The sequence below is a fragment of the Heterocephalus glaber genome, unplaced genomic scaffold (assembly GCF_053883595.1).
Source record: "Heterocephalus glaber isolate CG9 unplaced genomic scaffold, H.glaber_assembly_v1.0 deba00001472, whole genome shotgun sequence".
NCBI classification, from domain to species: Eukaryota; Metazoa; Chordata; class Mammalia; order Rodentia; family Bathyergidae; genus Heterocephalus; species Heterocephalus glaber.
The window spans coordinates 41833374-41849026 of NW_028258315.1; the positions used below are offsets into that span (position 1 = coordinate 41833374).

Here is a 15653-nt window from a genome sequence, read left to right on the forward strand (position 1 = left end):
AAAAGAGAGGCCAAACTGCAGACAGAAAGAGCGCACAGTCAGAGGGGTGGAAATCAAACACGGAAAGGCGGCCAAGGAAACCAGAGGCTTTGGGAAAAGTCACTCTGTCCCCTCCCCCACACAAACCACCGCACGGGCCTCAGAGACCTGGATCTTCCCCCAACCTCACGGCCCTGTCAGTAAAGAGAACTTTAAAAAAAAAAAAAAAAATCCCATTATGACCTGGTCTGCTCCTTACATGAAGCCCTCCGACCCACTGTTCTGAATCTGAGCTCTCCCCATTTCTCTGCAGTCCTCCACTCCCACCCTAAAGTCTGACCAGGCACCAAGGCCACTGTGCTCTAAAGTTCTCCTTCCTTTGAGTGCGCGCGCGGGCGCGCTCTCTCTCTCTCTCTCTCTCTCTCTCTCTCTCTCTCTCTCTCTCTCTCTCTCTGACTCCACCAGCCAGCCTACCTCCCTCTCCCTTCTGCCTACTTTCATGTACTGAACATGCAGGTCTGAGTTTTTCTGTCAGCCTAACCGCATCCGGACTCTATTAAAGTTCCTGGCTCGGGATAAACAATGCAACTGTCGCGTGCAGCAGTCTGAAAATAATTGGATTAGCTAAAACATATCAACTAAATAGAGACAGTCCTGCTCAGGCAGTCGGAGTGAATGTCACCCTGGAAAAAAACCCTGAAAACTGATCTCATGGTCACTGGGCTCCCAGAACCCTCTCCTCTGAAGTTTTTCAACCCGGAGCTCTGGGAGCACTGTTTCAGGATTGCTCGTCTCATCCTTAAAAGACAACTAACTCTGCACAAGTGCAAGGACCTGAGTTCGATCCCCGGTACCAAAAAAAAAAAAAAAAAAAAAGACAACTGACTTTCACCATCGCTTTTTATAGGATCCATGCAGACAGAGGGCAGAGGCAAGACAGTTGCAGTGGAAAAGGGAATAAATGCTCACCCTGAAACGAACACACCTGAGAAGACTACAATCTTCATAAAATCATACCCCAAAATATACTTAAACCTTATCTCAGAGAATCCCTGTCTTTCTTGTGACTAAGTGTTTCTGTTAGAAACAAAATAGATGATGAGCTCTTCTCTTTTTAGGGTAAAAAAATCTCTGTGTGTGTATATTTGTTTTAATGCAAGTGACTGCATCAACAGAATAAATATGCAGCATGCCGCTAGACAGATAACAAGCAGAGTTAACAGAAACACACACCTGGAGAACCTTTTTCTGCCCTTTCTACATCCTCTACTTCGGATCAACAAAGGAATATGCCCTAATACGGCTTCCTGCCCCTGCCGCTCTAAAAGATGGTACAGGTAACTAACTGGGCCACTGGACTTTGATTTTCATTCAACTCCGCTTCCCCATCATGCAGCCACCTCCTGCTCTCAGAAGTTCAGCTCAGAGTCTTCCACCAAAAAAAATAGGTACTGTTTTTGCCTTCTTCCTGCCTTTTCCTCAAAATTTCACTTACACACACACTTTATTTATACCTGTCCCCTAAAGAACTGTCCTATGCTATAGACAGAATAACCCTCTTTGAGCTGGGCGGAGAGGAACAGTCTCAGACTGACAGGGGCCAAAGGGGTCACAGGAGGGACCTGTGTTTGTTTAGGTTTGAGGTTTCGTTTTAGCATTAAACACTAAAGATTTATTCCCGCGGCCTTCCATTTGGTCTTGGAAACAGACTAAAAGTTACCAGCAGTATCCAGAAGTCCTGCGACAGGCGGGAGAGCTCATTGCTGTGCTTTTGTTTCTCTCTTTCCTAGTTCCTCGTTCCCTTCCCAGCTTACTGGGGCTTTTAAATCAGGTCCCCTTTCCCCTCTACCTCCTAAGACAGGAGTGATGGAGGACATACCTCATTCTTCCCAGGGTGGAAGAATGGGAAGAAAACAATCTCTCAATCACCTGCCCCCATCTCCCCCAGGGGCCCCTTTGGTGGTAGCCTTTGCCCTGCCCTAATTTAGGAGAAGGAGGCAACAGCAAGAGAAAGATCCAGTGGCAGAGGTGGTTCCTACCTGTGCTGGATCGCGCCTTGGGCCTCGACTTACATCCGAAGCCCGTGGGGGAGCCCCCCAGTAGGCTGCTGGGCGGGAAGAGTCCGGGGCTGTACTCGGGCACGTAGGGCGGGTAGGTGGTGATGGGATGGTGGGCCGATGATGAGGCGCCCCCCAGAGTGGTCATGCTGCCGCGCGAGTGTGATGCCTCCAGCTTCATGCTGTCGGGCAGCGGCACCTGGTACTTGAGGCACTCTTTCTCATCCTGCCTGGCCGAGCCAGCCGAGCCCGGAGTGGATAGCGACGGGTCCGGGGAGACGTCCTTCGGCGGGGTGGGTGGGAAGGTGAAGAGGTGCGGGCTGGAGTGGCCCGCAGCCAGAGACGAGGAGGAGGCTGGTGGATACACAGAGAGTGGCCCCGGGGAGCCGTGGTGGATGGACGTCTTGGAGAAGGGGCTGAGGTTCCAGGGCGAAGCGGTGTGGTGGCTGCCCAGGGCTTTGCTGCCGTCCAGCCAGGGCAGAGATCCATGAAGCAGAGGCGGGCGGCACACTTGGCTCCCTGCACCACGGTGGCCAAGGGAGAAAGGGAAGGGACAGGAGAGAGAAATGCAGGTGAGAGCGGCCCTTGACACACCTGCGGATCAGCTTCCACACCCAGCACCCACCAGGACCTGGGTCAGGCCTGCTGTCTTGCAGTCCCTGTGGTCGGCCACCTGACCACACACCTTGGGGTCCCCGCAGACTGTCCACTGCTCTCTCCCATGCCCTGGTCCCATCAAACCCAGCAGAACTAAGGGCCCATGCCTGACACCAGAGAAGCACTGCAAAGAAGTGGAGAAAGGCCTCTTGGCTTATCTGGCCTCTCCAGATACACAGTCTAAATCACATTCCCTAAGGTCCCTCTCTAGAACCTGACTTGATTTATTGGTTTCTTTCAATGGCCCAGAGTCTCCCATCCCAGACTTAATCCCATGCAGCCTGATAAGAGTCAGCTGTGAATGATGAGGCCTGAAAGATGGAGCCTGGCCACACCAAGGCTCCGTACCAGGAGATAACTCTCCACCTTCAGGAGGCCCAGCTCCCAAGGTGGAACTAAGGCTCTAGAGCAACACAGGGAGTATTGCAGGGTTAGCTCCAAGAAATCAAATTTCAGTGCTTGCTCAGAACTGACAAGGCTGCTTCCAGAAGGCCTGAACTGGGTTTTGCAAAGAAATTTTCATTGCTCAAGCAATTGAGAGAAAGTTTCCAAGGGTGAAACTTGGGATGAGAGTTTCCCTGCTTTTCTCACCCTTCCAAATTCGGTAGGAGAAGAAAATATAACTATAAGCCCTCAAAGCAGTAATTCTAAGTGTGCTAAGTGTGAATTTCCACCTGAGCCCCTGAGATACAAAATTCCTGTTTATGAGTATATTTGAAACTGAGGCTGATTCATGCTGAGTATATTTAGCCTTCATTTAAAATGCACAGTTTTAAGGCAGTCATAACATACATGTCCATAATCTCTGAGAGGGGTCTGTTTAAACTGCAAGTGCAAATCCACACACTTATTCATCTTTTAATCCAGTACCTGCCTCACCAGTTAACACTCTATTCAACCACTAAGAACAATACTGAAACTAAAATCTTAAGAGGAAGGGGAGGGGAGCTGAGGCGGACGGAGAGTTCTTTGAACACCAAGGGTTAAGATTCAGTGTATGCAGGAAGTAGTATAGTAAATAATATTAGGTCTGCATCTACTGCCTTTCCACTTAACTGCTGATCTGCAAAGAGCGCCCCATCCGCAAAAATGATTGTTTAAAACCTGGCGACTGTGGGGCAGAGGACTCCTGCTGCCTGACGGGCTGTGTCATCAGGCGCCAAAGCAGCTTTGAGCAGAGGGACCAGGGCTACCCCGTGTCTGGCTGGATTGAAAAACCTCAGAGTTTCTCCTTTTGAATTCTTGCTATTTCTTCTTTAGGAACAAATTTTCAGCTGGAAAGTATTAGAGCTTTTTTCCCCCTAACTACCCTGAGTTGCATTTCTTTCTTTACATTTCCAAACTCTCCAAACTCAAGGTGAAAGAGGGGAAGAAAAAACTCAAGAGTCGATCCTTCTTAAAAGGAAACCCTGATATATTCTAAGACTTTTGTAGGAAACTAAGGGGACTGTGATAGGCCAGAGGAGAGAATAGGGCCAGCGTTGTAGCAGGCAATGAGACAACCTGAAAGCAAAGACGCAGAAAAATTCTGTGCAGCCGGGAAACTAGGAAGCCTAAAATTCCTCAAGTTCAAGACAGTAGTCTTTACCCTAAACCGAGTCAAGCACCAGAATTCCGTTCCTGGCCAAGAGTAGGTAAGAAACCTCAAAATCAAATGCACTAACTGTGGGGTAAACTCAAGGAGAGAAATGGGAATAAATAACGTCTCTTGGGCCTCTCTGAAAAATGTACCGGGAGAAACAAACTCGGGGTCACTGACAGAAGCTCCCCTAAGGAAACAGCTAGAAAACAGGGAGCTCCAAACCTGTGGAAGAGCCGAGCCCGAAGCCGTCTTGGCCGGTGCCGGCTGCCCGGCCCGGCAGCCTCGGCCCTCGGAGGCAGCACCCGGGCGTCCCGCGCCTGGGACCTCCCGGCTCCTTAAGGCTCCTTAACCTGCGACCGCGCGGGACGAAGGGCTGCATCTCCGCGCGCGCCAGGTGAGCGCCAGGCCAGAGGGACCTCAGCCACGAGAAACGCCCGCTGCGACTCTTTTCTAAAAACACACTCTCACAGCGAGCGAGACGGCTTCCTCGCCCATTTCCGGGCCCCAGTATTTTTTTTTCTGTAAATGAACTAGTAACTTCGCTTAGGGGATTTCGCTCGTCTCCCCAGCCTGAGTCCGCCCAGTCTCCTCGACCGAGGAGCGCGGGCGGGCAGGGCAAGGGTCTCAGCGCCCGAGAGAGCTGACTCACCGTGGTGGGTCGGAGGGTACCTCTGCACCGTGGCCCGGACCGAGTTGCCGTAGTAGGACGGGACGTGGTTGCCTTGGCCATCGATGTTAAAAAGTACATCCACCTCCTCGGGCAGGGGATACTGCGCCGGGTCCATGTAGGAGTGGCCGAGGCCGGGGTGGTGCGCGTCCGGATGCTGCCCGTTGAGGACCGCGGGGTGGTGGTGGCTCACCCAGCGCGGCTGGTCCGCAGTCACCTCCATGTCCTCGACTGCGCTCGCGCCCTCTCGCTGGGCCTGGAACCCGCGCGCGGAGAGGGAGGGCGGTCGGCCTGGGAGGTCCGCAGGCTCCGGCCGTCGGAGGGCCGGGGATTCGATTAATGGTCTGCTTTCAGTGGGGAATTAGGAAGACTGGGAAGGAAAAGTGAGCAAAGGAGAAGGTTTGGGGAGTGGGAGGAATCTTCAAATTATAGTTTGACAAAAAGAAGAGGAAGGGGAAAAAAAATCCAAAAACTAGGACTAAATTGTAAAAAGGGGGTAAGGATGCTGGAATTCTGCGAGTGAGGTTCCTCTCTCGGCGCCGGGCTCCTCAGCGCCCAGAGTCACCTGCAAGGGAGAGAAGGAGAGACGTGGATGAGCCGGTAAGCACTTGAGCACCTGAGTTTTGGAGGTGACCACCGCCCCTGGATCCGCCCGCCCGGCCGCCCGCCCTGTGTACGGGGCCGAGGACACGCACAGGCGCGCAGGGACACCGCCAGGGGGGCCATCGGGCTTCCGAGGACATCCCGGGGCGGACCGAAAGGCTACAACTGGAGGACAAGTCCCTCCCTCAGGGACCCCAGTCCCGGGACCTTCCTTCAGCCACTAGAACCCCTCCCAAAAAAGCAGACTTGCGTTTTAATTTTTAAAAAGTCCTCCCAGGTTGGGGGAGGGGAGTGAATCAAACTTTTTAAAAAAGTCACAGTACCAACCTGGGTAGCGAAGAGCAGAGAGGAGGAGGAGGCGGCGTGGGACCTGCCCGGTCAGATTGCGTAGCTCGCTCTGTCTCGCGCTCTCTCCGTCTCTCTCTCTTCCTCTCTCTCTCTCCTCTCTCTCTCTCAGTATTTTTTTTTTTTACAGGGAATGCATTCTTTCTGAAAGTATCAGGACGGCGCCAGGCAGCTCAGTGTTCGCAGACAGCTGTGGCGCGACGCAACTTAAGGAGGTCCTAGTGTCATCCGCGCCGAGGGGGAGGAGCCTGGCGCTGGCGAGGAGGGGACAGGATCCCCGGCACAAGGAAACAGCAACCCAAACCGCTTCAGGACTTCACCCCCACCCCTCCGCCCCTCCTCCCGCCCCGCCACTGACCGGAAAGGGGCGCCGCGGAGGGCGGCCGCGGGCTAGGGGCGGCGGGCACGGTGGGCGAGGCCGGCCGCGGCGAGGGCGGAGGGGCGCGCTGGAGGGAATTCGCGCTCTGGCCCTTTAAATGTGGCCTCGGCTCCTGCCGGTGCGTACGGACTGGGGAGACGATTCCTTCCCGGGGAAACTGTCCTGCCCCATTCATAAAGTTAATTTCCACCAGCAGAGTTTTCTCTTTCAGACTTTTTAAATAGGCACAATTCTAGTACTATTAGTTCAGGGAATTTCGGAGAGTTTTATCAACTGGGAGTTATGTGCACGTCAAAGTGATCAGAAAAAACAAATGTTGCCTGCTAAGGTTCTTTCAGATTTGCCCCTAGGTCCAGTTTCCCTAAGAGGTTGAGGCATCAGGCATAGGGAATGTGTCCGCACCACTTTTTGTTGTCGTTGTCGCCCTTTCCCCCCGGCCTTTAGTTTTCACAAGCCTCTCCTGTGAAAATACCTCAGCTGTTGCAGCTGTCCTTTGCAGCCCTAATAATATTTGTAATCGATGTGTGCTTAAGTCTTGAGTGACAATAGTGATGGATGACAGTGGGAAGGGGGAGATGGAGCCTCGCTTGCTCGTGCGGGCGCCAAGTACAACCCGAGGAGGTAGAAGGGACTCGGTCTTCGCTCCAGTTACCAAACTTTACCCTTCCCCCTGCCTGGTTGCCTCCTTACTCCAGTCCCCGGCGTTTCTCCTCCAGCCGGGGAAGCCGGTCCCCTCCACCGACCCTCACCCTAGCCTCCCGGGTGGTACGCGGGGGCGACCCCAGCAGGGCTCCGGGTCTCAGCCCGGGTTGGCCCAGTGCGCAGCCCCGGGGCGGAGGGAGCGCAGCTCAGAGACGCCCAGGGGCGGGGCTGCGTGTGGGCGGGGACAAGGGAGAACCAATCAGCGGGCGGGGCTGCGGCCAGGCCGGGGTGGGCCCGCCCAGAGGGCTGCAACCTCTGCGGCCGCGTTTGGTCCTTTGAGCCACTGCATCCCCTAGTGGTGCTGAGGTTCCTGCAGCCACAAGGCCGAAAGTGAGGCCTGGGCGGCGGGGTCAGGCGGGAAAAGAAGACTCCAGGTCCGTTGCAGGGCAGTGTATGCGAGGAGAGGATGTGGGTTCTCCTCGAAGCTTTCCCACTTGACTGGGCTGAGAACTAGATTTGGAGGATCATTTGAATGAAAGACATTATTTCTTCTCTTCACTCCTCTACCCATAAAATTCCTCACAAATTCTATATACTGTATACGAGAAGCCATCCCTACAAGTCAGTTCTGAAGGAATCCTTTCAAGCGATGAAGGGAAAACATCAATAGTCAGCTTCAACTTCGTGTGTGGAGAAGGCCTTGTTTTAAAATGCGATCCTTGTAGAAAGACGGGGAGATGTGTTTGGAAGAGTGAGTCCCTCCAGTCCTAGATTTGGACCTTCTGTGGGGTCCTCACTTTAAAAAAAAGAAAATTCTGATGCTTGTTTGAAGTCATGGTTGATTTTCTACATATAGAACAGGAAGAAAATCCCTAATATAAATTCTCCCTCCCACACGGATTTTGCGCCTAGTCGGTCTCCAGATAGGGTCGCCCTGTAAAGGAGCATCGATTTTCCTTTCACTCTTTGACCACGCATCTCTCATGGGCTAAACTACCAGCCTCTCCTCCAGCTCACGGTGCTCTCAAAAACCTTTTAATTATTTAGCTGCTGTCTAACATTCACCGGAAACCACTCCATAGACAAGGAGAGACAAATGAATCCGGGCATATGTTTTGCTAAGAGGCCCAGAATTAAGATTAAGGATGTAAGTGGCAAGAAAAGATGAAAAGTGCTTCTTCACATGTCCTTGAAGGCTGCGGATGCCAACCAGCCTGACCCTAATTCGCGACCTCTCTGAAAGCCCCAAGCATAAATTGTTGGTCCTGGGCACTGAGAAGCCCCAGAAAGGGCAAAAGGGAGCCATCCTCCAGACACACACACACACACACACACACACACACACACACACACACGAAAAAACTACTGACGCCAGTACTTGCAAATGTTAACTTCTGAAGCGAAGAACGAAGAACGATGTAAAAGACAAAAAGAAAATGTTGACGAGAGGAGGCCTTCCGCTGTAAGGGCCCCTAGGTGTTACCTTCCATATCGGCAAGGGCGGAATTTTTCTATTTAATTCAATCCTTTCCAAGTTGGACCGAACTGGGGTCCAAAAGGGCACACATGCACCCCTCCCTGGAAAAATAAAAGGTCTTGAAAGGCCCCTCTGGGTCTCGGGTGGTTTGGGCCAGGCAGAGAGGAGTAGGGGGCCTGGGGCTGCAGGCCCGGGGTAACAGAGCCAACCTGTAGGGGGTATTTAACATGTAATTCCCAGCCGGTCCGCCCCTGTTCCCGGACTGACAGTGGGTAATTGGGAAAGAGGACGTTGCTCTTTTGATGGCCCGCGCCGGCCAGTCTCGCCGACGCCACACTGGGTTTGACGTCACGGGCCCAGCCCCAGAGTCAGGAACACAGAGCAGGGGGGAGGGAAAGAAAGGGAGGAGGATGCCCAGGAGGGAGGGCCGAGGTCGGCCCCGGGACCCACGGGGAAGGAAGGGGGAAGGGAGCTCGGCCCGAGCGGCTGTGGCGCGTGGCCTGAGGCGGAGAGCCGGGCGGGCTGCTGGGGTCTGGGCCCGCCCGGCGCCGGCCTGACCCGCCTCGCCGGCAAATGCAGCCCGGGCTTCCTCCTCCCAGGCGGGCGGCGGGGGAGGGAAGGGAGGTGGAGGCCGGGGAAGGAGGGAAAGGTGGTCCTGATTCTCTCGTGGCCAGAGACTACAAAACTGATTCTGGCCTCCTGCGGAGACGCCTCTGCGCCCTCCAGCAGACCTGCTGTGCCCCCTCCCCAGGCACCCGGGCCCCGACAGGGTCCAGGATGCCCCCCTCCCAGGGAGCCGCGGGCGGAGCTCCGAGGGACAGAGGAGGCGACCGAGAAGGATGCTGCCGCCGCCACCGCCCTTGCCGTAGAGCCCGGGCTCCCGTAGTGCGCGAGGCTTCCCTTCCTAGGGCTAGGGGCTGGCGAGTGGCCTGGACGCCTGGGACCCCGCCTCTTGGAGTCGAGCGAGCGAGACACAGCCACCGCCCTCGGAAGAGCCGGGTTGTAGTGCGGAGCATGAGACAGCGGGAGGCACCTTGGCCTATCTGAAACCCCGGGCCTCGAGGCGGCTGCTTTAGGCGTCAAGTTGAGCGGGGTATGTGTGCCCTCTTGGGGAAAGGGTAAGAAAAGGAGCCTGACTTTCCCTCCTCGGTTGGGGCAAACTGGGTCCCACTCACACACACCCAAACACATGCCCATGTGCAAGTCCCTCCCACCTGCCCTCCCTGGGGCGCAGAGACCCTATCCGGGTGGAAGTGGGGAACCCCCAGTGCCCGCAGAAACGGAGTCCCTGGCGCAAGAAGGTGGAACGGGTTCCTCAGCCTGGACCCTGGCGTGGTGAACCCAGAAAGCCGAAACCCACGCAGCCAGCAACACCCATCCGAACCTGGCGACTGGCGTGACCAGGCGAGCTCCGCGGGGCCGCGATGCGGGAAGAGGTTGCCCTGGGGCGCGAACGCAGCGCACCGTGGGTAACCAGCAAAGCAGAGCCTCCGGGTTGAAGTCCTAAAGTTACTAATCTGGCTCAGGGGTAGAAAGCGTGCCTCAGACCGCCCGGGGCGGTCATTTGAGCGTGTTTACTTAAGGACTTTGCAAACCGAGCGCGCGCGAAATAGTCGAATTTCCAGCGAGGCAGCAAATATTTGCAGGCGGGAGAAAGAAGCGGAGCCGGGCCGCGCCGCAGCGTCCCTCCCCCCGGAGTCGCGGCGCCGGCCTGGGCGGACCCAGCCGAGCTGTTAAGGACTGAAATGAAGCCGGGAACTTGCGGGGCTGGGGGGCAGGGAGAGCTCAGAGCGGCTCCAAAGGCCAGCAGGGGAGCAAGGCCCGAGGCCCTGGCGAGCCTGGGCTGGGGGAGAAGTCCCTTCCCATTCCAGCTCGATCAATCTTCCTTGGCTGGGATCGGTCAATAAAAATAGTGTGAAGCGGTGGTGGTAGCAGAGCGTCTGGGGAGGAAGTGGAGGCCAGAGGTGTCGAGGCCGGCGCCGGTGCCCCTCACCAGCCGGGTGCGCGCCCCCATGGTCTGCAAACCTCAGGCCCGGGCCCAGATCCTCTCGGGCCGCCGAGCGCGGCCAGGCAAGGCCTTTAATTGGGTGTCTCCATTTTAACAGTGTCCATTGTTAGGGCAATTAGCGAGAGACAATCAGCACCGAGAGGCGTTTAATTCGATACTGTGCGCCCGCCGCAGCCTCGGCCGGGGCGCTTAGAACGACTGGCCGCGGCTTCCCCGGAGGACTGGGGAGGCGCCCGTTCCTTTCCTTGCGCGTTTTGTCTCAGGTGTGAGAGTGAAAGGTAGGCGACTGGGAAGAGAGCAACCTGAGACAGGCCTTGGCGGGAAACCCGTCAGGGCCTCAAAATCTCTGCCAGGCGCCCCTGGGTGCCTTCTGGGCGCGCGCGCCCGGGCTGCGTCGCTGCCGGAGTTCCCAGGCCTGCTAGGAAAACGACGAGAGGAACGCGACCTGGAAACCAGTTTCCTTCTCCTTTTTGTGGGGTCCTCTCCTCAGCCACCCGAACCAAGTCCGAATTTCCTTCCTGATCAGAGAAGGCGGAGCAAAAGAGAGACCCTGGTTTGTGGCACGTACACACCTCCTTCTCGTACGGAGCCAGCCCCACTACCCCCTCCTCTGCCTCGGCCCCCGGATTAGGTTACCGTGGTCGGGCAAGGATTTTTACTGGATACGAGAATAACACAGGTAAAGCTGTATAAACACCTCTCCGGCTGCCGGGCAGGAGGGTTACTCCGGGGACGCGGCCCAAGGCGCCACCGCCGGGCCAGGCTGCGCGGACCCAAACGCGGCGAAGCCCTCTCGGGAGCGGCAACCCGGCTGCACAGGTTAAACCATATCATATATCCACGCCGCGCCCACCAGTGCCCTCTTTCTCTTTCCCGCATGAGCTGAAATGCAGAGTAGGGAGCGGAATCACAGCGTGATGAGAACCCCAGTGCTGGCTGAGGACCCCAGCTCAGCAAGTTTGACCCTTTTAAAATAAAACACAGCGAGCAAGGACTTTGGGGATATGGAGAAAAAAAAGGCACCCAAAACTCACTCTCAACGGGAAGATGCGGGAAGTGAACGCGTCCAAGGAGAGAACCCGTAGGAACTGCTACGAAAAGAGCTATGTATACTCGCCTTTTCTCCCGGCTCCCACGCCCAACCTCACGGGCCTGGGGTCTTCCCCCCCCCCCCCCGTGTGGAATGAGCCACCTCTTTGGCAGTGAAATGTGGTTTGATTTACCCTTTTCTCTTTGTTTTTTGCTTATTCATCTGTCACTGCTTAAAACTCGGAAGGAAACCCGCCCAGGCCAGGAGGAGCGGAGAGCTATGTGGAGAGTCAAAGAGAGAAGAGATGCGCTCGGAGATTACCCATTCGCACTCCGCCCCCAGCCCCAGCCGCGGCGGGGGTCCCCGGTTTCGAGGGATGCTGTCCCTCCCTCCGCCCCTACCACCTTATTCCCAGGCTGAGAAAACCTCTGATAGTAGCAAGATAAAAATTGGATAGGTAGGGATGTAGCAGAACTGGGGAGCTGGACCTGGAGAAGACAGGGGATTTCTGCTTCAGGGTTTAACAATGCTCACGTGAAAGGGCGGGGGAGGGGGCGGGGTTGGGTAGGAAAGAGCTCCCCTAGAGGGTGGGTTGAAAGGAATCCCAGTCACCCGGAGCAAGGTCGCACCTCCCTGCTCTCCCTCCTGTCTGTGTAGGTTTGGGGAACAGGTGGGAGCCTTACAAGAAGAGGAAGAGATGGAGGTGTCCCAGGGGGCCAGCACCAGTCTCCGGAGCCGTGGCCTACTTATCCTCCCCTCGCCCCCTTGCGCACCTCTGATTCCCAGCTGCCTTCTCAGCCAGGGACTCGCTGTTCCAGACCTGGCCTCTCCTTCTGCAGGCCCTTCAGACGGAATCGCTGGAGCAACCTGGGCCCTAGACCCGGTGCCCAGGTCCTAGCATTCTTCGGGTGAAAGGGGGTGCCCTGTGGTTCTCAGACCGCCCCCCCCCGGGCTTCTGTCCATGCCCCTTGACCCTCCGGGGTGTAGCCACTACCTCTCGGCTACCCATCTTCAGACCCCCCTAGCAGCCCAGGCCTCTAGCGCCAGCCTTAGCCGCTCTCATTTGGCACCTCAGACGGAAAAGGTGGGCTTTATCTCGGGGGTTTTGGGCTTTTACTCCTCTAGACCAGCCCGAGGAAAGTGATTGTTGCAGGATAACGACCGTGGGAGTCCGGAGTGGAGGGGGGGCGGTGTTCCTCGCAGGGATCGGGAAGATGTGGGGAGGCTAATACTGTGCGGATCCTGGAAAGAGCACAGGTGGGCTTTTAAAAGCAAGAAGCTTTCCAGTCTCTGGGCTGGCTGGACGCTGCACAGCAAAATCCGTGAATGCGCAAGGAGCCGAGGTGCGAAGTGGATGGCCTCTTGCACACCTTTCGCGTGGCCCTCCTCCCACCGGCCGGCTGGGTATCAGCCTCTGCAGCTAGCGCCTCAGCGCGCGAGCGCTCGGCTCTCCACCGCCTGCCCCCTCGTGGACCTCCAGCAATTTGTTATATAAAATAAAACAGCAACCAGAAACATATGCCTCTGTTTCGCTAGCGCCTGCAGACCCGCAGCTGCGGACAACTGGGGGCCTCAGTCAGGGCGCCTTGGCAACTTTCCTTCTCCTCCTGTCTGACTGCTGCACCCAGCCAACAGCACCCGCAGGCCCAGTGGGCCCAGCAGCCGAGCAGAGGTGGCCCCTTGGCTCCCCTCCCCACAGCTGCTAAGCCTCTCTCTCTGGTTATTCCAGCCACTGAGAAAGAAGCAGGGATCAGAAGTATTTGGTCTGTCCACAGACTAACCAAGAGAGAAATAGACGCGTAGGTGTAAAATGGCTCAGACACGGAGAAGGAGACATCACCTCGACCCAGCCTAGGAAAGGTTAAAATAGCCTAGTACTAGTGAACAGAGAAGATTTTCCACTTGGACCCACAAATGTAATCAGGACCCCCAATTCCCTGCCACCTTTTATAGTTTCAGGACACAAAGTGTGACCCGGGGCCTCTCAGGAACCTGCCACTTCCCCAGCCTCTCTGTGTGGCTCCTGGCATCCCAACAGAAGGACTCTGCCAATGAATGCCAGGGCCCCTCTCCCATACCTTCAGTGCACCCCTGCCTGACTCCACCCCGAAGATCTTCTGCTAGAAGGCAGAGTGAAACAGGAAATACAAACAGATCATCCTGGGTCCAGGGTTTTGGTGGGGACAGTGTGGCCAAAGCACCGCTATCCCGGTGCTGGCAGAGGCAGCTTGGATAGAGAGGAAGGTGGGCTGTGGACTGAAGCCACTAACTGAACCCTCCAAGCCCAGCTCCCTTCTCAGCCAGGAACCTCAGGCCTCCAGGAGCAGCTGGCTTGAACCTGGAAGCTGAGCCCTCCGCTTTATCCCTGTCAGTCAGTAAACCCAGCCCAAGTGAACTGGCACCCACCTGGGTCTTGATCTGTCTGAACTGACGATAAATCTGGACCCATGTTCAAAGTAGCAGCAAACAATTCTATTCTTCACCTGGCACACCATTTAAGGGTCAGCCCCCTCCTCTTGAAGAGCAAGGCCCCCAAGCATCCAATTTACAGACACCTGAATGGACTCAACCTGCCTGGCTGGGACTCCTGGCCCAAAGCCTGGCACAGATCAGTACACCAGCACCCTTTCTCTGGCAACCACTAAAGGGTGGAAGGACCAGAGAAATCCTACTTCGTTGTTTGTTCCTTCAACATTCTTCCTCTCCCATGTACAACCCCAGGGACCTGGTGAATGTGGGTTGTGAGGAGGAGAGAAAGACCAGGAAATATGGGAAGCAAACCCAAACTGAGGGGAACGTGCTGCAGGTAGACTGACTCACTTCCACCCCTTCTCTGGACAGAATTGCCCACACCAGTTTCCTCAGGGACCCTATCATATCTAAGAGGAAGAATTGCATACAAGTGACATTTAAGATTATCTGTCTATAGGAGGAATTACCTCCACAAAAGGTCTTGGAGGTCTGTGAGTCCAGTGTCCTCAGATAAAGTCCAAATCATGTCCCCACCGTCCCTTCAGTTCCTCACAGCCCTGGTCACCCTCTCTGGGAAGCCGTGGTTTTCTCATCCACCTCTGGTGCTTCTGGAAGCAAAGGTGCCTCCTGACCACCACGTTCCCAAGGGGCCAGATGCCTATACATTTGGGCTCCAACTTTATCTTACAGTGTACATCTGTTTCTTTAATTATATGCAGAGACAATGAGCCTAAACATACACTTGTAAGCAAGGAAAATAAACATGAAATTGACACTTGAGCACTGCAGCCGCCTCCGGAGAAGGCTTTGGGGAAATGGGTTATTTTCTCTAATTTTGTGCCCTCCCTGCCTTGGAGAATGTGTCTCCAGCCCTTTCCAAGCATTCCCACTGGCTCTGAATTTTCTACTCAGTTTTTCTTCGAATTCCTGGTTCTACTAGCTCTTTCCTCCAAACAAGGACATCCACACACCCACACACCACACTCACCCAAGGTCACTGCAGAAAGCCAAGCATTTCTAGCGACCAGAAAGAACAATAAGGACTGGGTCTAGTCCACTTTTTTCTAGAGGCAGCTGTCCCTTTAGAGGCAAGACCTCCTCCTAATTCTCTCCACGTGGAGCAGGGAGAGGGCGTGCAGAGTGAGAGAGGGAAGAGATCTGCATTCACTGACCTGGGCAGCTCGCTCCTGAGGGCCAGCTGTTTTTTATTTTTACCCCCACTTGCGCAGCGATCTGAAGGAAGAAATGACAGGCAGAGCTCCCCCGTGGCCGCTGCTGTGTCCTCGCTGCTGGAACTGCTCACTGCACCTCCGGCTTGCTTCCAGCGAGAGGTAAAACCTGGGTGTTACGCATCCTTTCTCGGAGCCCCCTCCCCTCCGCCTTCCCCTGCTCACTGTGGAGAGCGGAGCTCTTCCGGGTTGTGACGGGGATGGGGAGGGAGGGAAGAAGAAAGAGGGAGGGAATGGATTTCACCCCCCTTTTGCAAACAAGCAAACCACACGACAGGGGTGTGTGAAACTGAGAGAGTGTTGGGGGGGGGGGAGAAAGTCTGCCTGAAATGTGACCTGTCCCTGGCGCCAACCAAGCCAGCCCACTGTCTTCTGGCACCATTGGAATTAACACTATAAATGTCATCGGTGGTGTTCAGCAGGGGTTACCATAGGTACAAACACATTTGTGGAATTTTCCTCCCATTTTTGGAATAAGTGGGGACCCAATGGGAACAACTAGGTGTACAGCCCCCTGACAATTGCT

At 55.4% G+C, this 15653-nt stretch overlaps 1 protein-coding gene across 5 annotated transcripts in view; it reads right to left on the reverse strand.

The window, feature by feature from the left end:
- The window catches only part of Gata3 (GATA binding protein 3), a 29531-nt gene extending 14241 nt beyond the window's left edge, over window positions 1–15290 (reverse strand). For 2 of the 5 annotated variants that reach the window (XM_087181967.1, XM_004854544.4), the window contains exons 1-3: window positions 15071–15290; window positions 4925–5507; window positions 2019–2555 (exon numbers count right to left, since the gene is read on the reverse strand). In XM_087181967.1, the coding sequence (XP_087038093.1) occupies window positions 2019–2555; window positions 4925–5165 (778 nt within the window). In that variant the 5' untranslated portion in view covers window positions 5166–5507; window positions 15071–15290. Of the gene's footprint in view, window positions 1–2018; window positions 2556–4924; window positions 5508–5637; window positions 5836–5872; window positions 6103–15070 lie in introns of those variants that run through there. The other 3 variants (XM_013075813.3, XM_004854543.4, XM_004854545.4) reach the window with 3 other exon arrangements.
- Window positions 15291–15653: the final 363 nt, after the last annotated feature.